Source organism: Mus musculus, chromosome 6, assembly GCF_000001635.26.
Source record: "Mus musculus strain C57BL/6J chromosome 6, GRCm38.p6 C57BL/6J".
Taxonomy (NCBI): Eukaryota; Metazoa; Chordata; class Mammalia; order Rodentia; family Muridae; genus Mus; species Mus musculus.
The window spans coordinates 42933870-42956912 of record NC_000072.6 but is presented as its reverse complement, the minus strand read 5'-3'; the positions used below and the strand labels follow the sequence as shown (position 1 = coordinate 42956912).

General features: G+C 37.9%; 1 protein-coding gene and 1 pseudogene across 1 annotated transcript; both read right to left on the bottom strand.

The window, feature by feature from the left end:
* Positions 1-480: 480 nt before the first annotated feature.
* On the bottom strand, positions 481-1413 carry Olfr444 (olfactory receptor 444). Its single transcript, NM_146656.1, has one exon. It carries the CDS (start codon positions 1411-1413, stop codon positions 481-483), a length of 933 nt encoding a protein of 310 aa, NP_666867.1.
* Olrf445-ps1 (olfactory receptor 445, pseudogene 1) lies at positions 21972-22841 on the bottom strand (annotated as a pseudogene).

Here is a 23043-nt window from a genome sequence, read left to right as displayed (position 1 = left end):
CTGTCCTCAATGGGAATGGGTGTGCCTAGTCCTACAGTAACTTGATGTGCCAGGGTAGGGTAATATCCAAGGGGCCTCCCTCTTCTCAGAAAAGGAGAGAGGAATGGGAGAGGGTTTGTGTGTGTGTGTGTGTAGGGGGTCTGTAAGGAGAGAGGCTGAGATTGGGATATAAAATGAATAAAAAAATAGTGAAAAAAATAATTGTGGGTAAGAATGGGGCAACTTTCTCAATGTCACAGTGTTAACCAGTAAGTATTTAAGACCAATCATATGAATACCATGGTTTCTGGTTCCTAAGTCTAAGAGGTATAGGGCTGTTATCCCAGACTTCACTAGCCAGGGTTTTAGAACTCTATGTAGATATATAGTCTATAATATGCTGCTTTAAGGAAGTATTTATAGTAGAAAAGGCAAGTGAATGCTGACTAATATATAGACCAGGAAGAAAAATTATCCCTCCAAATCATACTTTGATGTCTTTTACATTGGTCTCTCCTTCCACAGTGATCTCCGGAGGGCGCCCTTGACCTCAGCATTCCTCAGGCAGTAGATCAGGGGGTTCAGCATAGGGTTGAAAAGGCTGTAAAACAGGGAAAGGATCTTCTGCTGCAGTTCAGGGTGCTGGGATTTAGGGGCCATGTACATGACAATGGCACTGCCAAAGAAGAGCCCTACCACACAGAGGTGGGAGGAACAGGTGGAAAAGGCCTTTCTGCGACCTTCCCCTGACTGGATCCTCAGGATGGTCACCAGGATGCGTGTGTAGGAGACTAGCACTAAGCACAGGGGCCCCACTAAGATGAACACACAGGCTGCTAAGATAACAACTTGATTGAGTGTTGTGTCAGCACAGGCCAGCTTGAGGACAGACAGGATTTCACAGAAGAAGTGATTGATTTCATGAGGTCCACAGAAAGGCAGCTTCAGGATGAGAACCAAATGAACCAGAGCCAAAAGGAAGCCAGCTATCCAGGAGACAGCTGCCAGGATGGTACACACTTTCCAACTCATGATGACAGTATAGTGAAGGGGGTGACAGATGGCCACAAACCTATCATAGGACATTACCACTAAAATCAGGCATTCTGTGCAAGCAAAAGCCAGATACAAGAATGTTTGCATTATGCACAGAATGAAGGAGATGGTTCTTCTTTGAGTTACAAGATTTGCCAGCATCTTAGGGACATTATTGGAAGCATAGGACATGTCAACAATGGCCAGATGAGAGAGGAAGAAGTACATGGGTATGTGCAGTCTGTTGTCCAGGCAGATTACTACAAGGATGATTCCATTCCCCAGAAGGGTAAAGGAATAAAACAGAGAGAAAAGCCCAAAGAGGAAACACTCCACACTCAGGTCTGCTTGGAATCCCAGCAGAGTTACCTCTGTGATCCATGTCTGGTTGGCTCTCATTCTCCTGTACAAAGACTTTGTTCACACTGAAAAGTCAAAGCTGTAAAACAATTAGAGATACAAAGTATTTAATGATTATGATAGAGAAAACATTTTGAAGTGCATCACCTAGGGTGGAACCTTGGGGTTTGTTTTCAGCTATGCTACCTTTCTTCAGTTATAAAAATGAAGAAAATGTCTGGCTGTGTCTTAGGACACTGATAGAAAAGGTTGGTGAGAAAACTCACTGATTAATGGACCTTGCTGCCAAGGGTGACAACCTAAGTTCAGTTTCTGGATCATATGGTGGAAAGAGAGAGCCAAATGTACAAGTTGTCCATTGACTTACACATGTACTTTGGAAACATATCCACATACATGCATGCATGTGTGTGCGCACACAGACCCCACCCCACAAGCACTCCAATAAATAAATAGATAGATAGATAGATAGATAAATGTTTAAAAAGCTAAGAATGTACATGTTCATATCAGCATATAAGATTAATATTATCACAGAACAATGTGTTTTAGTGTGCTCCATGTAAGAAGAGTTTCATTCAAATATGAACACATGCATTGTTTTAGGATATTCATATTTTCTGGTTCCATTTCAGTATGAATATCTTGACCACTCATATGACTTGAAGAGAGACAGTTTTGGCAAAGTGGAATAGTTATTTTCACTTCCTTTCCTCGACTTTCCTGTCTTTATGTACAATTCTGGTGTTCTATTTTGAGTTCTGTGTGCTTCTTCACCAAAATTCAATACACAATTTAATCATTATTTAAAGGATACTTTGAGCATATACAATGAAGACATAGGTATGTCTTAAGTATAGCTATACACCATGCAGTGAAATTCATATAGGTAATTGTCCCATAAGGTCATCTGTCCTAATGAGGTCATTGCATCTTAGTCTATGATAGATATACTCTGTGATGCTCACACAATGACAGAATTGTCTAATTTGTACTTCTTAGGCAAAACCTGTCATTCCATGACACATGACTCTATAGCTTAACATTTGTCCTAAATTTTGTTAGACAAAGTACTGAAAATGGGAAGCAGTTCATATTAACAGTAAAACAATGACTTCATTTTAATTGCATCTTGTTTGTGTCTTACCCTTAATATAACAATATAGGGCAAAGCCTAATTTATGTTCTGGTAGGTCACAATCTTTTGACCTCAGTGATTTTGTAGTTTGGCAAATTAGATGGCCACCAAATTCTTTCACAGGATCTTCCTCATCACCATTAATTTGCCGAAACCTTTTCTTTATCGTATACATCCTGAGAAACTTACAAGGATGCTAGCAGCTGAAATTAATGGTTTATTCATCCTAGAGAACTTTTTTTTTCTTTTTTTAATTGGGTACTTTCTTTATTTACATTTCAAATGTTATCCCCTTTCCTGGTTTCCCTCCCTCGCAGAAACACGCTATGACATCCTCCCTCCCCCTGCTTCCATGAGGGTGGTTCTCTACCCACCCACCAACTCCCACCTCCCCACCGTCGATTCCCCTACACTGGGGCATCTATCCAGCCTTCCGAGGACCAAGGACCTTCATTCCATTGATGCATGACAAGGCCATCCTCTGCTACATATGCAGCTGGATCCATGTGTGCTCCTTTGTTTATGGCTTAGTCCCTGGGAGCTCTGCGGGGTCTGGTTGGTTGATATTGTTGTTCTTCCTATGGGGTTGCAAACCTCTTCAACATCTTCAGTCTCTTCTCTAACTCCTCTATTAGAAACCCTGCATTCAGTCCAATGGTTGGCTGCTAACATCCACCTCTGTATTTGTAAGGTTCAGCCAGGGCCTCTCAGGAGAGAGCCATACCAGGCTCCTTTCAGCATCCACGATAGTGTCTGGGTTTGGTAACGGTATATGAGATGAATTCCCAGGTGAGACAGTCTGTGGGTGGCCTTCCCTTAGTCCCGGGTCTAAACTTTATTTCCATATTTGCTCCTGTGAGTATTTTGTTCTCCTTCTAAGAAGGACCGAAGTATCCAACTTTGGCCTTCCTTCTTCTTGAGCTTCATGTGGTCTGTGAATTGTATCCTGGTTATTTGGAGCTTTTGGGCTAATATCCACTTATCAGTGAGTGCATACCATGTGTGTTCTTTTGGGATTGGGTTACCTCACTCAGAATATTTTCTAGATCTATCCATTTGCCTAAGAACTTCATGAATTCATCGTTTTTAATAGATGAGTTATACTCCATTGTGTAAAAATACCATATTTTCTGTATCCATTCCTCTGTTGAAGGACATCTAGGTTCTTTCCAGCTCCTGGCTATTATAAATAAGGCTTCTATGAACATAGTGGAACATGTGTCCTTATTACATGTTGTAGCATCTTCTGGGTATATTTCCAGGAGTGGAATAGCTGGGTCCTCAGATAATACAATGTCTAATTTCCTAAAAATTCAGCAAACTGATTTCCAGAGGGGTTGTACCACTGTGCAATCCCACCAAAAATGGAGGACTGTTCCTTTTTGTCCACATCCTCGCCAGCATCTGCTGTCACCTGAGTTTTTGATTTTAGCCGTTCTGACTGGTGAGAGGTGGAATCCCAGGATTGTTTTGATTTGCATTTCACTGAAGTCTAAGGATGTGGAACATTTCTTTAGTTGCTTCTCTCCTATTTGAGTCCTCAGTTGATTTTTTTTTTTTTTTTTTTGGTTTTTCTAGACAGAGTTTCTCTTTATAACCCTGGCTGTCCTGGAACTCACTTTGTAGACCAGGCTGGCCTCGAACTCAGAAATCTGCCTGCCTCTGCTTCCTGAGTGCTCTAATTAAAGACGAGCATCACCACTGCCTGGCTGATAATTCTTTAGCTCTGTACGCCATTTTTAATAGAGGTTTTTGTTTCTCTGGAGTCTAACTTCTTGAGTTCTTTGTATATATTTGATATTAGTTATTTATATTGTGTTATTTTATATTATTTATATTCTTATTTAAACAAGAATAAATATTTTCTTACATCTTGGTATTTTGTTTCCAAATTTCTTATTTTTAATATTATATTTTCACAAGTATCTAATATTTTTTTTTCTTCCTTTCTTTTTTCTTTATTATTTTTTAAAATTTTTATTGGATATTTTCTTTATTTACATTTCAAATATTATCACATTTTCCTGTTTTCCCCCAAGAAACCTCCTAACCCCTCTCACTCCCGCTGCTTCTATGATGGTGTTTTCCCACCCACCTCCCCACCCTAAAATTCTCCTACACTGGGGCATCGAGCCTTCACAGGACCAAGGGCCTACAGTTGATATCTGTCTTTCTGTGTCTGGGCTGCTTTGCTCAGGCTGACTCAAGTTGAAAAAGTCCAACAAGGCATTCCTGAGCCTTCCAGAGGAACAGCTATTCTATGTCTGTAAAGGTTCATTATTTGGGATATGGCTGGGTCCCTGCTACATCAAGCACAGCCATTCAGACAGTTCACGAGTCAAAGTGCAAGCAACCTAATAACATTGCTTGATTCGTGTGAATTCACAATTAGATTAATCTGCCTTCTCACATAAGTCTTTTTATTGGGCTATGCTCATTGTATATGGTATGTGCTAAGCTTTCTAAGGACATTTTCATGCAACTTATAAGGGAGTTTGAGCAAACTGTTTCTTCATACCTTTCTTTACCTTCTCTCTTAAAATTAGGCCTCATTTTTCAGGCAGAATAGAAGGGCACAGTGGCACATGCCTTTAACCCTAGCTCTTTGGAAGCAGATCACTGTGAGTTCAAGGTCAGCCTGATCTAAAAAGTGAGTTCCAGGACAGCCAGGGCTACATAATGAGACCCTATCTTTTCAGGGTAGGGGGAGATACCTCAATTAGGGCTCTTTAGTTTCCTGGACAGTTTCATTTCAACTTTGATGACATGTATACACAAGTGATTTTATATCTTAAAGTTCAAGATCTTACATATATTTTTGATAAGCAAGAGTCAGACATAAATAGGGGCATGAAGGTTCTTAGTGAAATAATTTTTATCACATATAAATCAATCTAAACCATATGTATGCCAGCATCAATTGTACTTTTAAGATTTTTGTAGCAAAGACAATGAAAAGACGAGTCCACAGTGATAGCCACAAACAGTGAAAACACATGCACATACTCACAACACACAGTCACAATACACACACTCATAACACAAACATAACACACACACACAAACTAACACATACACAACAGACACACCAATAAACTCAACTGTGAATCCAACCAAGATAGAGAAACACAGTGAATGGTGGACATTTCCTTACCTTCTATTTGTTGCTATGAACCTTTATCTTAGGTTGCAGAGAATAAAAAGTCAGATAATTTTATCCTGAGTGAGAAATGATTAATAACTGTGTATCTGACATGTTTTCTTCGAGTTTCCATCCAGATAGCTACTAAAGAACATCTTCAGCAACCCAGAGAAAAAAATCTTCAAGGACTCATTCCTGTGTACTTCCATGACATGGTAACTTTGTAGTAATAGTAAACCATATCCTGACAGTAACTAAAAGCCATGTAAAGATTTGTCAGACCTCCTTTCCTCATGTGTTCCTGAGTGGTATGTATTAGGAAATACAGCCTCTTTTTCTAAGCCTCACTGTATTGTACTAAATACGGCAACAGAAAAGGAGATGGCCAAGAAGAAGAAATGCCATTAAATTGTTCCTCATTGTGGGGTTTATAAGCATTAATTTTCATTAATTGTATGAACAAGAGGACAGACTTGAATGAAGAAGCAAGATGATTGGAAGTGCAATGCTACTGTCTTGTTACTCAAAGACTTCCACAAACATATTACTTTTCTTTTAGCTTATACTAAATTTTAATTAAATAACTAAATTTATTTCAATTTATGTCCTTATATTTATGCTTTAAAATCATGATTACGAAGACATTTGAAGAGTAAAGTGAATGACAAAACTCCAGTAATAAAAAAGTATATATTTAAAACTATAAGTGCAATTTTGGCAGGAGAGTAAAGAGTTTGGATAAATGGGAAAATATATTTAAATATTTAACATTGACTCAAATGAAGAAGTTTTGTCAGTCAAAGTCTCAGAACAAGAGTTCATTAAAGACAGAGTCTGGGCAATAGACATTTGTCTAGTCTTTTCATGTATGGACAAATTCTGACATTGTCTTTATACTAATTATTAGCAGAGAGCTTTTACAGACTTTAGCCTTATTCTCCCTTAACTTGAATCCATCAAGTCCTGCCTTTGTGAACACTAACTTAGTGATTTCTCTGTGCCTCCTTTTGACTTAGTTCGCCCATCTGGAAGATGAGAAGATGGGACAAACTATAAAGCTGACCTGATAAAATGAGTTCTCTCTCTCTCTCTCTCTCTCTCTCTCTCTCTCTCTCTCTCTCTCTCTCTCTCCCATTTTTGCTCTTTCATTAGAGTCAATTGAATTTAATTATCATGGTAACAGAAAAGGAGATAGCCAAGAAGAAGAAATGCCATTAAATTGTTCCTCATTGTGGGGTTTATAGGCATTAATTTTCATTAATTGTATGAACAAGACGACAGACTTGAATGAAGAAGCAAGATGATTAGAAGTGCAATCTAAATTAACTAAATTAACTAATTAACTAAATACTTAAATGTGATTATTATTATTAAAGATTTGATACCCATATCGAGATATAAAAAGTAGCTTCTATATCCAAAACTGCAAGCAATGTGTTATGTCTTTAATATCTTCTATCCTAAAATGAGGAATATAAAAGTATGATTTCCCCAACAGGCACTGAGTTCTCTGAGGGAAAAGACACCTATCTCCATCACTATGATGTGAGGACTATGAAGATGATGATGTTTCAGGGATGCACAGGGGAAGCAGTGAGCAAATGTAGTAGAATCAGTTGTAGAACAAATGAACCCTGAAACTTTTCGGATTCCAGTGACTTATCCAATAGGAGATGCCCCTGTCATACAGTCATTGAGGTTCATTAATCAGATCAATCATCTCTTAACATTTTCTAGTACTGTTCCCTGGCACAGTCCTGATACATTCAAGAGCATCCATTGGATGTAGGTGAAGAGTTTGAGAAAGACAGAGTGATCATGGACACAAAGGGGTGAGCAATGAATCCTACACCACTGCTCAAGATTCTTGTCCTGCACTGGCTGGGGCTGGACATAACACCATGATCTTAAGCCAAGTATTTGACATCTATCCCACTTCTCTTCTGCAGCTAATTCTCAGGAAAAACCAAACCCAACCAAGCCAAACCAAACTAAACCAAACCAAAAAAATGCACATTTACTTACCTTGACATAAGCTGCAATCTTTTTTTCAAGTATAGTCATCTGCTTAGAAGAAACCTCAAATAGAAAAGGACAAATGTAAGATAGATTTAGGTGGCCTCTTCCCCTCTAGAGGGACCACATTAGGGGAAGCCAAGATTCAGAGCTCTGACTATTGTGATGTACTTGCTTCTGCAGGTGCAGACTTTGCTTATCACCCATTGCATTCAGACCTGTCCCTACAGACAAAAAATAATGATGCAAAGGTTGGGTGAATCAGCCAAAACATTCTCTCTAGAGATAAAACTATGTCCCTTGTGAACCAATATCATCATTTCCCATGTCGTTTTGCTTGTTTTTCAGTATTCCTATGGGATGGATTATCTGTGGTGGCCTGGGATTAGAGATAATGTAGATTAGTCAGAAGATAGATTCTGATTTAGAAGAAAACATCAAAGTATTCCATAAGTTCATGTCTGTCAATATGTATTTTATCAATATTAACATGGCTCCCCCCTCTGATGCCAGCTGTGATATGGGCGTTTCATTATTAGGTGCTGCATGAACCCTATCAAGAAGCCACCAAAGAAATAAATTTGTCCCAGTATAGGAAGTGATATAGAATAACCACTCCATGCATCTTAAATCATAATCACATTTTAAGTTGATACTCCCATGTACCTAACCTTTTCCTTTATTTTGTCTATGTGTCTGACATTCAGAACAGCACTCAATTCATTCCAACCTTGAGTTAAAGTCTGTGGATAAAATGAATCTTGCCCAACGTCTAAGTCACTTTTCTATTTCTGTGAAGACACACCATGACCAAGGCATCTCTTACAAAAAGAGAGAATATAATTAAGGGCTGGCTTTCAGTTTAAAGGGTTAATTCATTATTATCATGGCAGAAATCATGGTTGCATGCAAGCAGATATTGGAAAAGTAGCTGAGAACTGCATACTAATCTGGAGGTAGAGAGAGATACTCTGAATATGGAATAAACTTTTGAACTCATAGCCCAACCCCAGTAACATACTTCCTTTAACAAGGTTACCCCTCTCAAATCCTTCTAATATTTTAATATGCTGCCATTGCCTGGGGAGCAAGCATTCAAATAAATGCGATTATGCAGTCATTTAAAAAAAGATTTATTTATTTTTTATTCATATGAGTACACTGCAGCTGTCTTCAGACACACACTAGAAGAGTACACCAGATCCCATTACAGATAGTCGTAAGCCACTGTGTGGTTGCTGGGAAGTGAACTCAGGACCTCTGGCAGAGCAGTCAGTGCTCTTAACCACTAAGCCATCTCTCTAACCCTAAGTGGCAATTTTATTCAAACTACCTCACCCACCCATTAAGCAGTAAATTTAAATGATTATAAAATCTTTCCAGCACTTACTCTGACATGTCTATCCATAATTTAGTTCTTTTTTCCCAACATACTATTTTTATTATTTGGAAGTTTTGTACAATACCAACTATGGTTGAAGGAACAACTTCCAATGAAACTCATATCTTTCATTTGTAGAGTATGGGTAAAGGATTTCAGAGGAAGCCAGTGGGTTATTTCTGACTATAAATAATCATTGTGGCTAAAAAGTGTCAGGTCACTGTCCTTCTTGTTGAAATTATCCTCTGCTTCTTTCCAGTGTTTCCATGGAAGCTTTCACTCTTAACCTGACTTCAAAGTCCCAGTCCATGGATAATGATGTCTCTGTGGTTAAGAGTATTGCCTGCCTTTTCAGAAAACCTGTGTTCAATTCCTAGCACTTACATGGTGACACACAACTTCCTATATCAGTAGTTCTAGAGAATCTGAAGCATCTTTATGACCTCTTTGGTCATAAAATGTCTGTGATACCAGACATATATTCAAGACATAGGCAGACAGTAAAGATAAACAAATATACACAAAATTAAAGTTTCAATCATTTAGCACACTCATGAATCCATTTGCAATTATTCCTAGGATCTTTTTCCCTCTTTATTTTCTTTATTTACATTTGAATGCTATCCCAAAAGTTCCCTATAGCCCCCTGCCCTGCTCCCCTACCCACTGACTCCTAGTTCTTGGCCCTGGCTTTCCCCTGTTCTGGGGCATATAAAGTTTGCAAGACCTAGGAGCCTCTCTTCCCAATGATGGCTGGCTAGGCCATCTTCTGATACATATGCAGCTAGAGACATGATCTCTGGGGGTACTGGTTAGTTCATATTGTTGTTCCACCTATAGGGTTGCAGACCTCTTTCAGCTCCTAGGGTACTTTCTCTAGCTCCTCCATTGGGGGCCCTGTGTTCCATCCTATAGATGACTGTAAGCATCCACTTCTGCATTTGCCAGGCACTGGCATAGCCTCACACGAGACAGCTATATCAGGGTCCCTTCAGCAAAATCTTGTTGGCATATGCAATAGTGTCTGGGTTTGGTGGCTGATTATGGGATGGATCCCCGGGTGGGGTAGTCTCTAGATAGTCCATCCTTTTGTCTTAGCTCCAAACTCTGTCTTTCCTTTCATGGTATTTCTTGGTATATTCCTTTTGTGGGTATTTTGTTCCCTATTCTGAGGAGAATATTCCTGGCATCTTATTAGACCAAAATGCAGTTAATATGATTCATGTATGATTCAAGGGTGTGCTTGCTATTTTTTAAAATAGGTTCTCACTTTGTAGCCATGATTAGCCTGGTGCATTTTTGCTTTTTTACTTGTCATAATTTTCTTGTTATTATTTCCCACAAGAAAATTAAAGAAAAATTACTTATTAAACCCCACAAAGGACTAAAGATGGTGTTTTATATTGTTTCTAAATCATGTAAGTGGATTTAAGAAGATTTTAAGCCTTCTACAGAGGACTATATAATGACGACAGCTTACTGTGGACACATGAGGTGTTATTATATGGTTCTATTTTTTGGGGGGAGGGGGATAAGGGGATAAAAAGGCTTCAACGAACTTACAATACCAACCTACAAGGAAAGGTGTGCCTCCACATGCAGTTGTGACTTGGTTGTTATGAGATAACCAATGGTTCTCTAAGTGGTCTTGGTCTGCTCTGCGGGAGATATTTAAAATACCTGGCACTGAAAATTTGGTCATAAAACCATGGTTATAGCGGTCATACATAATTGTCTTAAAAGACAATTTATAACTATTTTTAACTATATTGACATCCAGTTTTCATATCTAATGTTGCTTTCACCCATAATCAGAAAACTTTTTTGTATATTGTGCTATGAAAACAGAGATTTCCCTTCCAGTTGTCGCCAGCCCCAGGCCACCTTGGGCATGAACTCAGTGGATGGTCCCACGGTCCCCAGAGGATTTTCTATGCCTCAGGTATCCTAGCACGCCAAAGATAGGATCACTGGTGAGTTGAACACAACATCTATTCTAAAACAACAGTGAGGGGCCTGTGCCAGCATGAGCAGGGACACAGGAAACCTGCCTAACCAGCATCTCAGATTCCTTCTTGTCTGTGCTGGTCTACCTTGGTTTTGAACACAGCAAAAACCCCCAAGGTACCCCAGAGGAGGTACCACTTCCAGGCACTCTAAAATGCCCAGGATCTTAGGGTTCCAGGATCCCAGGAGCTTGGTCATACCACAATCTAAGGGTCTCAGAGGAATCTTGACTGCCAGGAACTCTGACACACCTAGAATCTCATGTTCACAGGATCCCAGAATCACAGGATCACAGAGAACGCTAGACTCTGAGGAGTTCTGAAGCAACTGGGATTACAGGAAGGACAGCCTCAAATCAAATATACTGAGGGCAGCAAGCACTTGAGATAATCAAATGTCAGGAAGCAAGCATAAGAACAGAAACCAAGGTTACTTGACACCACAGCAAGTCCTGGATACACCATCACACCAGAAAAGCAAGATATGGATCTAAAGTCACGTCTTATGATGATGATGATGGAGGACTGTAAGAACGAAATAAATAACTTCCTTAAAGAAATACAGGAGAACACATCCAATTAGGTGAAAGAATTGAACAAAACCATCCAGATTCTAAAAATGGAACTAGAAACAATAAAGAAATCACAAAGGGTGAACACTCTGGAAATAGAAAACCTAGAAGAGAAGTCAGGAGCCATGGATGCAAGAACAATCCAACAAAATACAAGAGATAGAAGAGAGAATCTCAGGTGCAGAAGATACCATAGAAAACATTGACACAACAATCAAAGAAAATACAAAGTACAAAAAGATCCTACTCCAAAACATCCAAGAAATCCAGGACACAACGGAAAGACCAAACCTAAAGATAATATGTATTAATGAGAAGGAAGATTTCCAACTTAAAGAGCCAGTAAATATCTTCAACAAAATTATAGAAGAAAAATTCCCCAACCTAAAAAAAGAGATGCCCATAAATATAGAAAAAGCGTACAGAACTCCAAATAGGTTGGACCAGAAACGAAATTCATCCCATCACATAATAATAAAAACACCAAATGCACAAAACACACAAAGAACATTAAAAGCAGTAAGGGAAAAAGGTCAAGTAACATATAAAGGCAGACTTATCATAATTACACCTGACTTCTCCCTAGAGACTATGAAAGCAAAAAGATCCTGGGTAGATGTCATACAGACCCTAAGAGAAAACAAATGCCAGCCCAGGCTACTATACCCAGCTAAACTCTCAATTACCATAAATGGGGTAATCAAGGTATTCCATGACAAAACCAAATTTACACAATATCTTTCCACAAATCCAGCCCTTCCAAGATAAAAAAGGAAAAACTTCAACACAAAGTGGGAAACTAAGCTCGAGAGAAAACAAGAAAGTAATCTTTCAACAAGCCTAAAGAAGACAGCCACATGAGCAGAATTCCAACTCTACCAACAAAAATAACAGAAGCAACAATGACTTTTCCTTAATATCTCTTAATATCAATGGACTCAATTCCCCAATAAAAAGACATGGACTAATAGACTGGTTAGGTAAATAGGACCCAACTTTTTGCTGCATACAGGAAACACACCTCAGTGACAAAGACAGACATTACCTTAGAGTAAAAAGCTAGAAAACAATTTTCCAAGCAAATAGTCCCAAAGAAAAAAGCTGGAGTAGCCATTCTAATATCAAATAAAATCAAATGTTCAACATAAACTTATCAAAAAAGATAAGGAGGGACACTTCATACTCATCAAAGTTAAAATTTACCAAGATGAACTCTCAATTCTGAGCATCTATGCTACAAATGCAAGGGCATTCACATTCATTAAAAAAAACTTTGTGAAAACTCAAAGCACACATTGTACCTCACACAATAATAGTGGAAGACTTCAACACCGTGCTCTCATTAATGGACAGATTATGGAAACAGAAACTAAATAGAGACATAGTGAAACTAATGGAAGTTATGAAAAAAGTGGATTTAACAGATATCTATAGAACATTTCATCCTAAAACAAAAAATTATACCTTCTTCTTAGCACCTCGTGTTACCTTCTCCAAAATTGACTATATAATCGGTCACCAAGCAGGCCTCAGCAGATACAAAAATATTGAAATAATCTCATGCACCCTATTGGATCACCAAGGACTAAGGCTGATTTTTAATAAAAACATAAATAAAAGAAAACTCACATACACGTGGAAGCTGAACAACAATCTAGTCAATGATAACATGATCAAGGAAGAAATAAAAAAATTAATAACTTTTCAGATTTTAATGAAAATGAAGACAAAACATACCCAAACTTATCGGACACAATGCAAGGAGTCCTAAGAGGAAAACTCACAGCTCTGAGTGCCTCCAAAAAGAAGCTGAAGAGAATATACACTAGCAACTTGACAGCATACCTGAAAGCTCTAGGACAAAAGGAAGCAATTTCACCAAAGAGAAGTAGACAGAAGGAAATAATCAACCCAGGGCTGAAATTAACCAAGTGGAAACAAAAACAACTATATAAATAATCAAGCAAACAAGGAGCTGTTTCTTTAAGAAAATCAACAAGATGGATCAACACCTAGCCAGACTAACTAGAGGGCACATGGACAGTATCCTAATTAACAAAATCAGAAATGAAAGGAGGGACATAACAACAGAATCTGAAGAAATCCAAAAAATTATCATATCCTACTACAAAGGCCTATGCTCAACAAAACTGGAAAATCTGGATGAAATGGACAATTTTCTAGACAGATACCAGGTATCAAAGTTAAATCAATATCAGATTAATGATCTAAACAGTCCCATATCCCCTAAAGAAATAGAAACAGTCATTAATAGTCTCCCAACCAAAATAAGTCCAGGACCAGATGGGTTTAGTGCAGAGTTCTATCAGACCTTCAAAGAAGACCTAATTCCAATACTCCTAAAACTATTCCACAAAATAGAAACAGAAGATACTCTATCCAATTCCTTCTATGAAGCCACAATTACTCTGATACCTAAACCACACAAATACCTAACAAAGAAAGAGAACTGCAAACCGATTTCCCTTATGTATGTGGAAGCAAAAATACTTAATAAAATTCTCGCAAACCAAATCCAAGAACACATCAAAATGATCAACCAACATGATCAATAGGCTTCATCCCAGGGATGCAAGAATGGTTCAATATAAGGAAATCCATCAACATAATTCACTATATAAACAAACTCAAAGACAAAAAAACACATGATCATCTCATTAGATGCTGAGAAAGCATTCAACAAAGTCCAAAACCACTTCATCATAAAAGTCTTGGAAAGATCAGGGATTCAAGGTCCATACCTAAACATAATACAAGCAATATACAGTAAACCAGTAGCCAACATCAAACTAAATGGTGAGAAACTTGAAGGAATCCCACTAAATCAGGGACTAGACAAGGCTGCCCACTATTTCCCTACTTATTCAATATAGTACTTGAAGTCCTAGCCAGAGCAATTAGACAACAAAAGGAGATCAAAGGAGTACAAATTAGAAAGAAAGTAGTCAAAAATCACTATTTGCAGATGATATCATAGGATATATAAGTGACCCTAAAAATTTCACCAGAGAACTCCTAAACCTGATAACTTCAGTGAAGTAGCTGGATAGAAAATTAACTCAAACAAATCAGTGGCCTTTTTCTACAAAAAGGATAAACAGGCTGAGAAAGACATTAGGGAAAAAACACCCTTCAAAATAGTAACAAATAACATAAAATACCTTAGTGTGATTCTAACTAAGGAAGTGAAAGATCTGTATGATAAGTCTCTGAAGAAAGAAATCAAAGAAGATCTCAGAAGGTGGAAAGATCTTCCATGCTCACTGATTGGCAGGATAATGTAGTCAAAATGGCTATCCTGCCTAAAGCAATCTACAGATTCAATGCAATCCCATCAAAATTCCAATTCAATTCTTCACAGAGTTAGAAAGGACAATTTGCAAATTCATCTGGAATAACAAAAATTCTAGGAGAGTAAAAACTATTCTCATCAGTAAAAGAAGCTCTGGTGGAATCACCATGCCTGACCTCAAGCTGTACTACAGAGAAATTGTGATTAAAAACTGCATGGTATCAGTACAGTGACAGACGGGTAGATCAATGGAATAGAATTGAAGACCCAGAAATGCACCCACACACATATGGTCACTTAATCTTTGACAAAGGATGTAAAAACATCCAGTGAAAAGAAGACAGCATCTTCAACAAATGGTGCTGGCTCAATTGGAGGTTATCATGTAGAAGAATGCAAATTGACCCATTACTATCTCCTTGTACAAAGCTCAAATCTAAGTGGATCAAAGAACTCTACATAAAACTAGGGTCACTGAAAATTATAGAGGAGAAAGTGGGGAAGAGCCTTGAAGATATGGGCACAGAGGAAAGACTCCTGAACAGAACAGCAATGGTTTGTGCTCTAAGATCAAGAATCGACAAATGGGACCTCATAAAATTGCAAAGCTTCTGTAAGGCAAAGGACACTGTCAATAAGAACAAAAGGCAAACAACAGGTTGGGAAAAGATCTTTACAAATCCTAAATCTGATAGGGGGCTAATATCCTATACATATAACTCAAGAAGTTTTTCTCCAGAAAACCAAATAATCCTTTTAAAAATGGAGTACAAAGCTAAACAAAGAATTCTAAACTGAGGGATACCGAAGGGCTGAGAAGCACCTATAAAAATATTCTACATCCTTAATCATCAGGGAAACGCAAATGAAAACAAACCTGAGATTCCACCTCACATCAGTCAGAATGGCTAAGGTCAAAAACTCAGATGACAGCAGATGCTGTCGAGTATGTGGGGAAAGAGGAACACTCCTCCATTGTTGGTGGGATTGCAAGCTGGCACAACCACTCTGGAAATAAGTCTGGAAGTTCCTCAGAAAATTGGACATAGTATTACTGGAAGATCTAGCAATATATCTCCTGTGCATATAACCAGAAGGTGCTCTAAAATATAATAAGAATACATGCTCCACTATGTTCATAGCACTTATTAATAATAGGAAGCAGCTGAAATGAACCCAGATGTCCCTCAACAGAGGAATGGATACAGAAAATATGGTACATTTATATAATGGATTCTTCTCAGCTATTAAAAACAATGAATTTGTGAAATTCTTAGACAAATGGATGGATCTGGAGGATATCATCTTGAGTGAGGTAACCTAATCACAAAAGAACACACATGATATTCACTCACTGATAAGTGGATATGAGCCCAGAAGCTCAGAATCTTTCTTAGAAGGGGGAACAAAATACCCATGGGAGGACTTACAGAGACAAAGTTCAGAGAAGTGACTGAAGGAATGACCATCCAGAGACTGCCTCACTTGGGGATCCATCCCATAAACAACCTCCAAACCCAGTACCTATGGCAGATGCCAACAAGAGCCTACTGACAGGAGTCTGATATAGCTATCTCCTGAGAGCCTCTGCCAGTGCCTGGCAAATACAGAGGTGGATGCTCACAATCATCCATTGGATGGAGCACTGGGGCCCCAATGATGGAGCTAGAGAAAGTACCCAAGGAGTTAACGGGTCTGCAGCCCCATAGGAGGAACACCAATATGAACTAACCAGTACCCCCAGAGCTCCTTAGAACTAAACCACCAATCAAATAGAACACATGGTAGAACTTGAGGTTGTAGCAGTCTATTTAGCAGAGGATGGCCTAGTCGGTCATCAATGGGAGGAGAGGCTCAAGGTCCTGTGAAGGTTCCATGCCCCAGTATAAGGGAATGCCAGGACTGTAAATGAGAGTTGGTGGGTTGGGGAGCAGCAGGAGGGGAGAGGGGGAGGGGATTTTTGGAGGGGAAACAAAGAAAGGGGAGAACATTTGAAATGTAAATAAAGAAAATATCTAATAAAAAGAAAGAAAAAAAAGATTCTTAGCTGCCTGAGGTGCAGAGAAAAAGAGACAGGCCACCTTCAAGAGACTCAGGGAAAATTGCACAAGGAGTGTAAAAGGAGTAATACCTTTAACATAGAGAGGTGAAGTTCTGTCTCTGAGTATAATACAGCCACTGTAGTCATGAACTTATAACAGTTTCAGTTTCCTGCACTGGGCTTGTCTAAGACTGGACCTATCGACAGTCAGTTTTAGATAGGAGGGGAGCTCATAATTACCTACTTCTAATGAGAACCTACCTATCCAAGTTGAATTATTGGCTAATGAAAGACTATAAGGAGAGAGTAGTCAGTGTCTTCAAATAACTTCTCACTAGTGACCCTACCAGACTCTATTAGATAACTCCATGTTCATGGTCATGTAAACGGTCCTAGTTAAAGTCAGTGGATCTAAAAAAAAAATAATAAGAAAAGAAGAAAAATAGCAAAAGTTTAAAATTACAAAATAAATGAAATATGATATTCTGTCAAATTTATTATGCTAGGTAATAAGAAGAATACAATAGATGAACAACATACATGTACAGTGAATAAATAGGCCATTAAATTCAGTTAAGTTTTAGAAGTTATCTGAAGGAAAGAATCCCCAGACCAGAGTGGCTTCAAAGTGATAATTGATAAGTGAATCTTTATTCATTCTTAATGACGCTGATTATCTTTGCTCTTCTGAGTGATAATGGAATCTCACTTGAATTAAGAGGGGCAAGACTAGATTTTAAATCTAGGGTTATCTCCAAAATTTATATTTCTGTCCCATTAGATTTGTTTTGTAAAAAGGGTTTATTAGAATAGATTCACACCCATTCACTCACATGATACCTATAGATGACTTCTCCAGAAATGAATTATGACATAAAATGGAGTTCTTAAACTTGTGCATTTCTTTGTGTGTTTACAGAAAAATTGAGCTGATCTAGAGTTGGATTCATTGAACCTTTTCCACTTTTATTCCTTTGCATCTAAGAAATTTTATGATCCAGTGAATTGGTGCATAAAATAGTTACATAAATAAAACATATACTGATAAGAAATCATAGAAAACATTGGTTAAAACAAATTTTAAATATAATCTTACATTATTTAAAGACAAAACTAAATTTGATTACTAATTAGATTTTTTTTAAAAAAATTACAGAATTCAATCTTGGGATATTTGATACCATAAAACACAGAGCTTTTCAATATTTTTAAGAGCTCACTAGCATTTTGATTTTGCAGTTGGCTTCACTGAGAATATAGCTTTTTGTAAATGTGTACAAAACTGGAAGATACATGTTCAGAATAATTCCAGTAATCATTCGAAATTTTGTTCTAGTTTCAAGCCAAAGTTTATGTAACTATTTTTATGAAACTCAAGCAAGCAACTAAAATAGAAATTTTAGACTTTTATTCTAACATGATAATATTCAAAGATATATTTATTTGATACTTAGATACTGAGTAATGAGATACTTAGATGCTGATTAAGTTTTTCTATATTTAGACAAAAAATCTAAGAGCTGAAATATTGTACAGTATAAAAACCGTAACACATGATGTATGATAGTCTCAGATCTGTGGATTCAGGAAGCTCTCACTGACATGTTTTTGGTGTAATGGCATGTACCATACTGTGTGTTCAGAACCAAAGCTACAGTGAGGTGAGGCCATATGAAGCAAAACAATCAGCAACTTTCTTTTTTTTAATTAGGTATTTTCCTCATTTACATTTTCAATGCTATCCCAAAAGTCCCCCATACCCACCCCCCTACTCCACTACCCACCCACTCCCCCTTTTTGGCCCTGGAGTTCCCCTGGGGCATATAAAGTTTGCAAGTCCAATGGGCCTCTCTTTGCAGTGATGGCCGACTAGGCCATCTTTTGATACATATGCAGCTAGAGACAAGAGCTCCAAGGTACTGGTTAGTTCATATTGTTGTTTCACCTATAGGGTTGCAGTTCCCTTTAGCTCCTTGGGTGCTTTCCCTAGCTCCTCCTTTGCGGGCCCTGTGACCCATCCAATAGCTGACTGTGAGCATCCACTTCTGTGTTTGCTAGGCCCCAGCATAGTCTCACAAGAGACAGCTATATCTGGGTCCTTTCAGCAAAATCTTGCTAGTATATGCAATGGTGTCAGTGTTTGGAAGCTGATTATGGGATGGATCCCTGGATATGGCAATCACTAGTTGGTCCATCCTTTCGTCACAGCTCCAAATTTTGTCTCTGTAACTCCTTCCATGGGTGTTTTGTCCCCAATTTTAAGAAGAGGCAAAGTGTCCACACTTTGGTCTTGGTCCTTCTTGAGTTTCATGTGTTTAGCAAATTGTATCTTATATCTTTGGTATCCTAAGTTTCTGGGCTAATATCCACTTATCAGTGAGTACATATTGTGTGAGTTCCTTTGTGATTGGGTTACCTCACTCAGGATGATGCCCTCCAGGTCCATCCATTTGCCTAGGAATTTCATAAATTCATTCTTTTTAATAGCTGAGTAGTACTCCATTGTGTAAATGTACCACATTTTCTGTATCCATTCCTCTGTTGAGGGGCATCTGGGTTCTTTCCAGCTTCTGGCTATTATAAATAAGGCTGCTATGAACATAGCAGATCATGTGTCCTTAACAGTTGGGACAGCTTCTGGATATATGCCCAGGAGAGGTGTTGCTGGATCCTCCGGTAGTACTATGTCCAATTTTCTGAGGAACCACCAGACTGATTTCCAGAGTGGTTGTACAAGCTTGCAATCCCACCAACAATGGAGGAGTGTTCCTCTTTCTCCACATCCTCGCCAGCATCTGCTGTCACCTGAATTTTTGATCTTAGCCATTCTGACTGGTGTGACGTGGAATCTCAGGGTTGTTTTGATTTGCATTTCCCTGATGATTAAGGATGTTGAACATTTTTTCAGGTGCTTCTCTGCCATTCGGTATTCCTCAGGTGAGAATTCTTTGTTCAGTTCTGAGGCCCATTTTTAATGGGGTTATTTGATTTTTCTGGAGTCCACCTTCTTGAGTTCTTTATATATATTGGATATTAGTCCCCTATCAGATTTGGGATAGGTAAAGATCCTTTCTCAATCTGTTGGTGGTCTTTTTGTCTTATTGACGGTGTCTTTTGCCTTGCAGAAGCTTTGCAATTTTATGAGGTCCCATTTATCGATTCTCGATCTTACAGCACAAGCCATTGCTGTTCTATAATCAGCAACTTTCAAAAGCAACTCAGTTTTGTTATGTATTTGATCTTGAGTTGAAATTTCTCTGATAAGTGTTCAAAAACCTTTCTTTTTTCTATCTCTCAAAAGTAAAATTTTATTTCTGCTTCCTCATTTATTTGTTTTTGTATGCAGTTTAAGAAAGTATATTTACAATGTCAGCATTCTTCCTTCATTGCCATATTTTTCTTCTACACATCATATTTTCATGCACCACTTCAAGATTGCCATCTTATAACAAGGTTTATAGTTGAGCATGTTGATCTGTTATCAGAGTAAATTCTTTCTTCCACTATACCAGTAAACTAGCTTTAATTGTTAAGGTTAAGGAATGTAATATTTTATCCAGTTGCAAAACAAATATTAATAGCAAGTATTGTTAATAAGATTTTTCTAAAATAAATCTTAAAAATAACTGCAAAAAATATAAAGGTACTTTTGTGTATTTTGTGATTGTGTGCATTTAATAGGTAAATAAATACATTTGTAGTATTTATTATTGAGTAGTGTAGATTGTTTCCCAATAATTGGAGTTATGTATACACATTTCATGATGAATTAAGCCCTAGGAAATTATCATGAAGATAATAGAGAACTTCAATAAAGATATAACTAGCTTCCCTAAAGAAATTCTGGAGAACACAGGTTAACAAGTAGAAGGCCTTAAAGAAGAAATACATAAATATCTTTAAAATTTACAGGAAAACATAATCAAAGAAGAGAAGGAATTAAATAGAACTGTACAGGATCTAAAATATAGAAATAGAAACATAATAATAGAAAGAAAATACAAAGGGAGAAACCCTGGCGACGGGAAACCTAGGAAAAAGAGCAGGAGTCAAAGAAGCAAGTATCACCAACAACGGAATACAAGAGATAGAAGAGAGAATCTCAAGCATAAAATACACCATAGAAGACATTGACACAACAGTTAAAGAAAATACAAAAAGCAAAAAGCTTCTAACTCAAAAACGAAATCCAGGATACAACAAAAAGACCAAACCCAAGAGTAATAGGTATAGAAGAAAGCAAAGATTCCCAACTGAAAGGACCAGTAAACATCTTCAACAAAATTATAGAAGGAAACTTCCCTAACCAAAAGAAAGAGATGCCCACAAACAAACAAGAAGCCTACAGAACACCAAACAGATCATACCAGAAAAGAAATTCCTCAGGTCATATAATAATTAAAACACCAAATGCACAGAACAAAGAAAGAACATCAAAAACGGTAAGAGAAAAAGGGTCAAGTAACATATAAAGGCAGGTCTATCAGATTTACACCAGACTTCTGAACAGAGACTTTAAAAACCAAAAGATCTTGAGCAAATGTTATACAGACCCTAACTGAACAAAAATGCCAGCCCAGCAAAACTCTTAATTACTATAGATGAAGAAACTAAGATATTCCTTAACTAAACTACATTTAAACAATATTTTTCCACTAATCCAACCCTACAGAGGATAACTGAAGGAAAAGTCCAACACAAGGTATACTCAAGAAAAAGCAAGAAATTAATCTTTCCACAAACCCAAAAGAAGATAGCCACACAAACATGATCCTACCTCTAAAGCTTAAAAATGCTTTTCTATGAATGCATGTGTAGTAAATGATTAACATACTCATTTATCTATTTCTTTCTTGTATCTCTCTTTCTTTCTTTTTTTCTAACTTCAGTTTTACATGTTCTTCGGTTTTAAATAAGAGTACATAATGTTCCATTTTCTGGTAACATTCATTCTACTAAAGGGCAAAGTAAATAAGGGGCACCAAATTTTATAAGGATTTCCTTCCCAGGATGTGTCTCACAGTGCTTCTACTTCCCCTGCATCTTTTCACAGCACCCTTGACATCAGCATTTGTCAGGCTGTAGATTAGGGAGTTCAGCATGGGATTAAAAAGGCTGTAAAACAGGGCAAGAGTCTTCTGCTGCTCCTCAAGGCGCCGAATCTTGGGGGCCAGGTAAATGATGATGCCATTACCAAAGAGGAACCTGACCACACAGAGGTGGGCGAAAGAGGTGGAGGAGGATTTTCTGGGTCCTTCTTCTGACTGAATCCTCAGGGCGGCCACCAGGATTCATGTATAGGAGACCAGTACCAAGCCCAGTGGTCCCACTAAGTTGTGTTTTAAAGTGTTATCTTGGGATTATATGTGGTCAAGATTTCTACAAACTGGTAAAAAAAAATAGTGATACACACACTTTCTTTGTAGTTCTTGAGTCATTTTTTTTTTATTTTTCCTTTTCTTTTAAAATTACACTCACCAACAGGTATTTCAGTGGAATATTTGAAAACAATAAACATTATAAACAACAATGGGGATGCTGCAATGCTGAGAACTGCCTTTCCTATTTACAGGTCTATTTTTATGGATGAGAAACCTGATGATGTTTTGTAAAATGTTCTGTACCACAAAGGCACAGCAAGTAAACATGATGACAGGAGATAGATGAAGTTGGCAGTCCAGCTGTGGGTACAGGGTTCCTGCAATAGCTCCTCATGTTGTGGCACACCATGCAACAGTGTGCTTTGACCAAAGGCTTTCTAATGCTTGACTCCAAAACCTACTTCTACCATGTAGTCCCAATTCCTAAAGTCTCCACATTCTCCAGGACAGCTGTGTTATACAGAGAAATCCACTATACAGAAAGGAAGAAAGAAAGAAAGAAATTAAGAAAGACAGGAAGAAAGAGAGAGAAAGAAAGAAAGAAGGAAGGAAGAGAGAGAGAAGAGAGAAAGAAAAAAGAAAAAAAGAGGATAGTAGGGAGGACGAATAGAGGAAGAAACAAAGAAGGAAAAAAAGAAAAGAAAGGAAAGGAAAGGGAAAGAAGAGGAGAGGAGAGGGG

What these genes read in the sequence shown, in the direction of transcription:
- Olfr444 (NM_146656.1), bottom strand. Translation starts at nt 1,413, where the DNA reads ATGAGAGCCAACCAGACATGGATCACAGAGGTAACTCTGCTGGGATTC.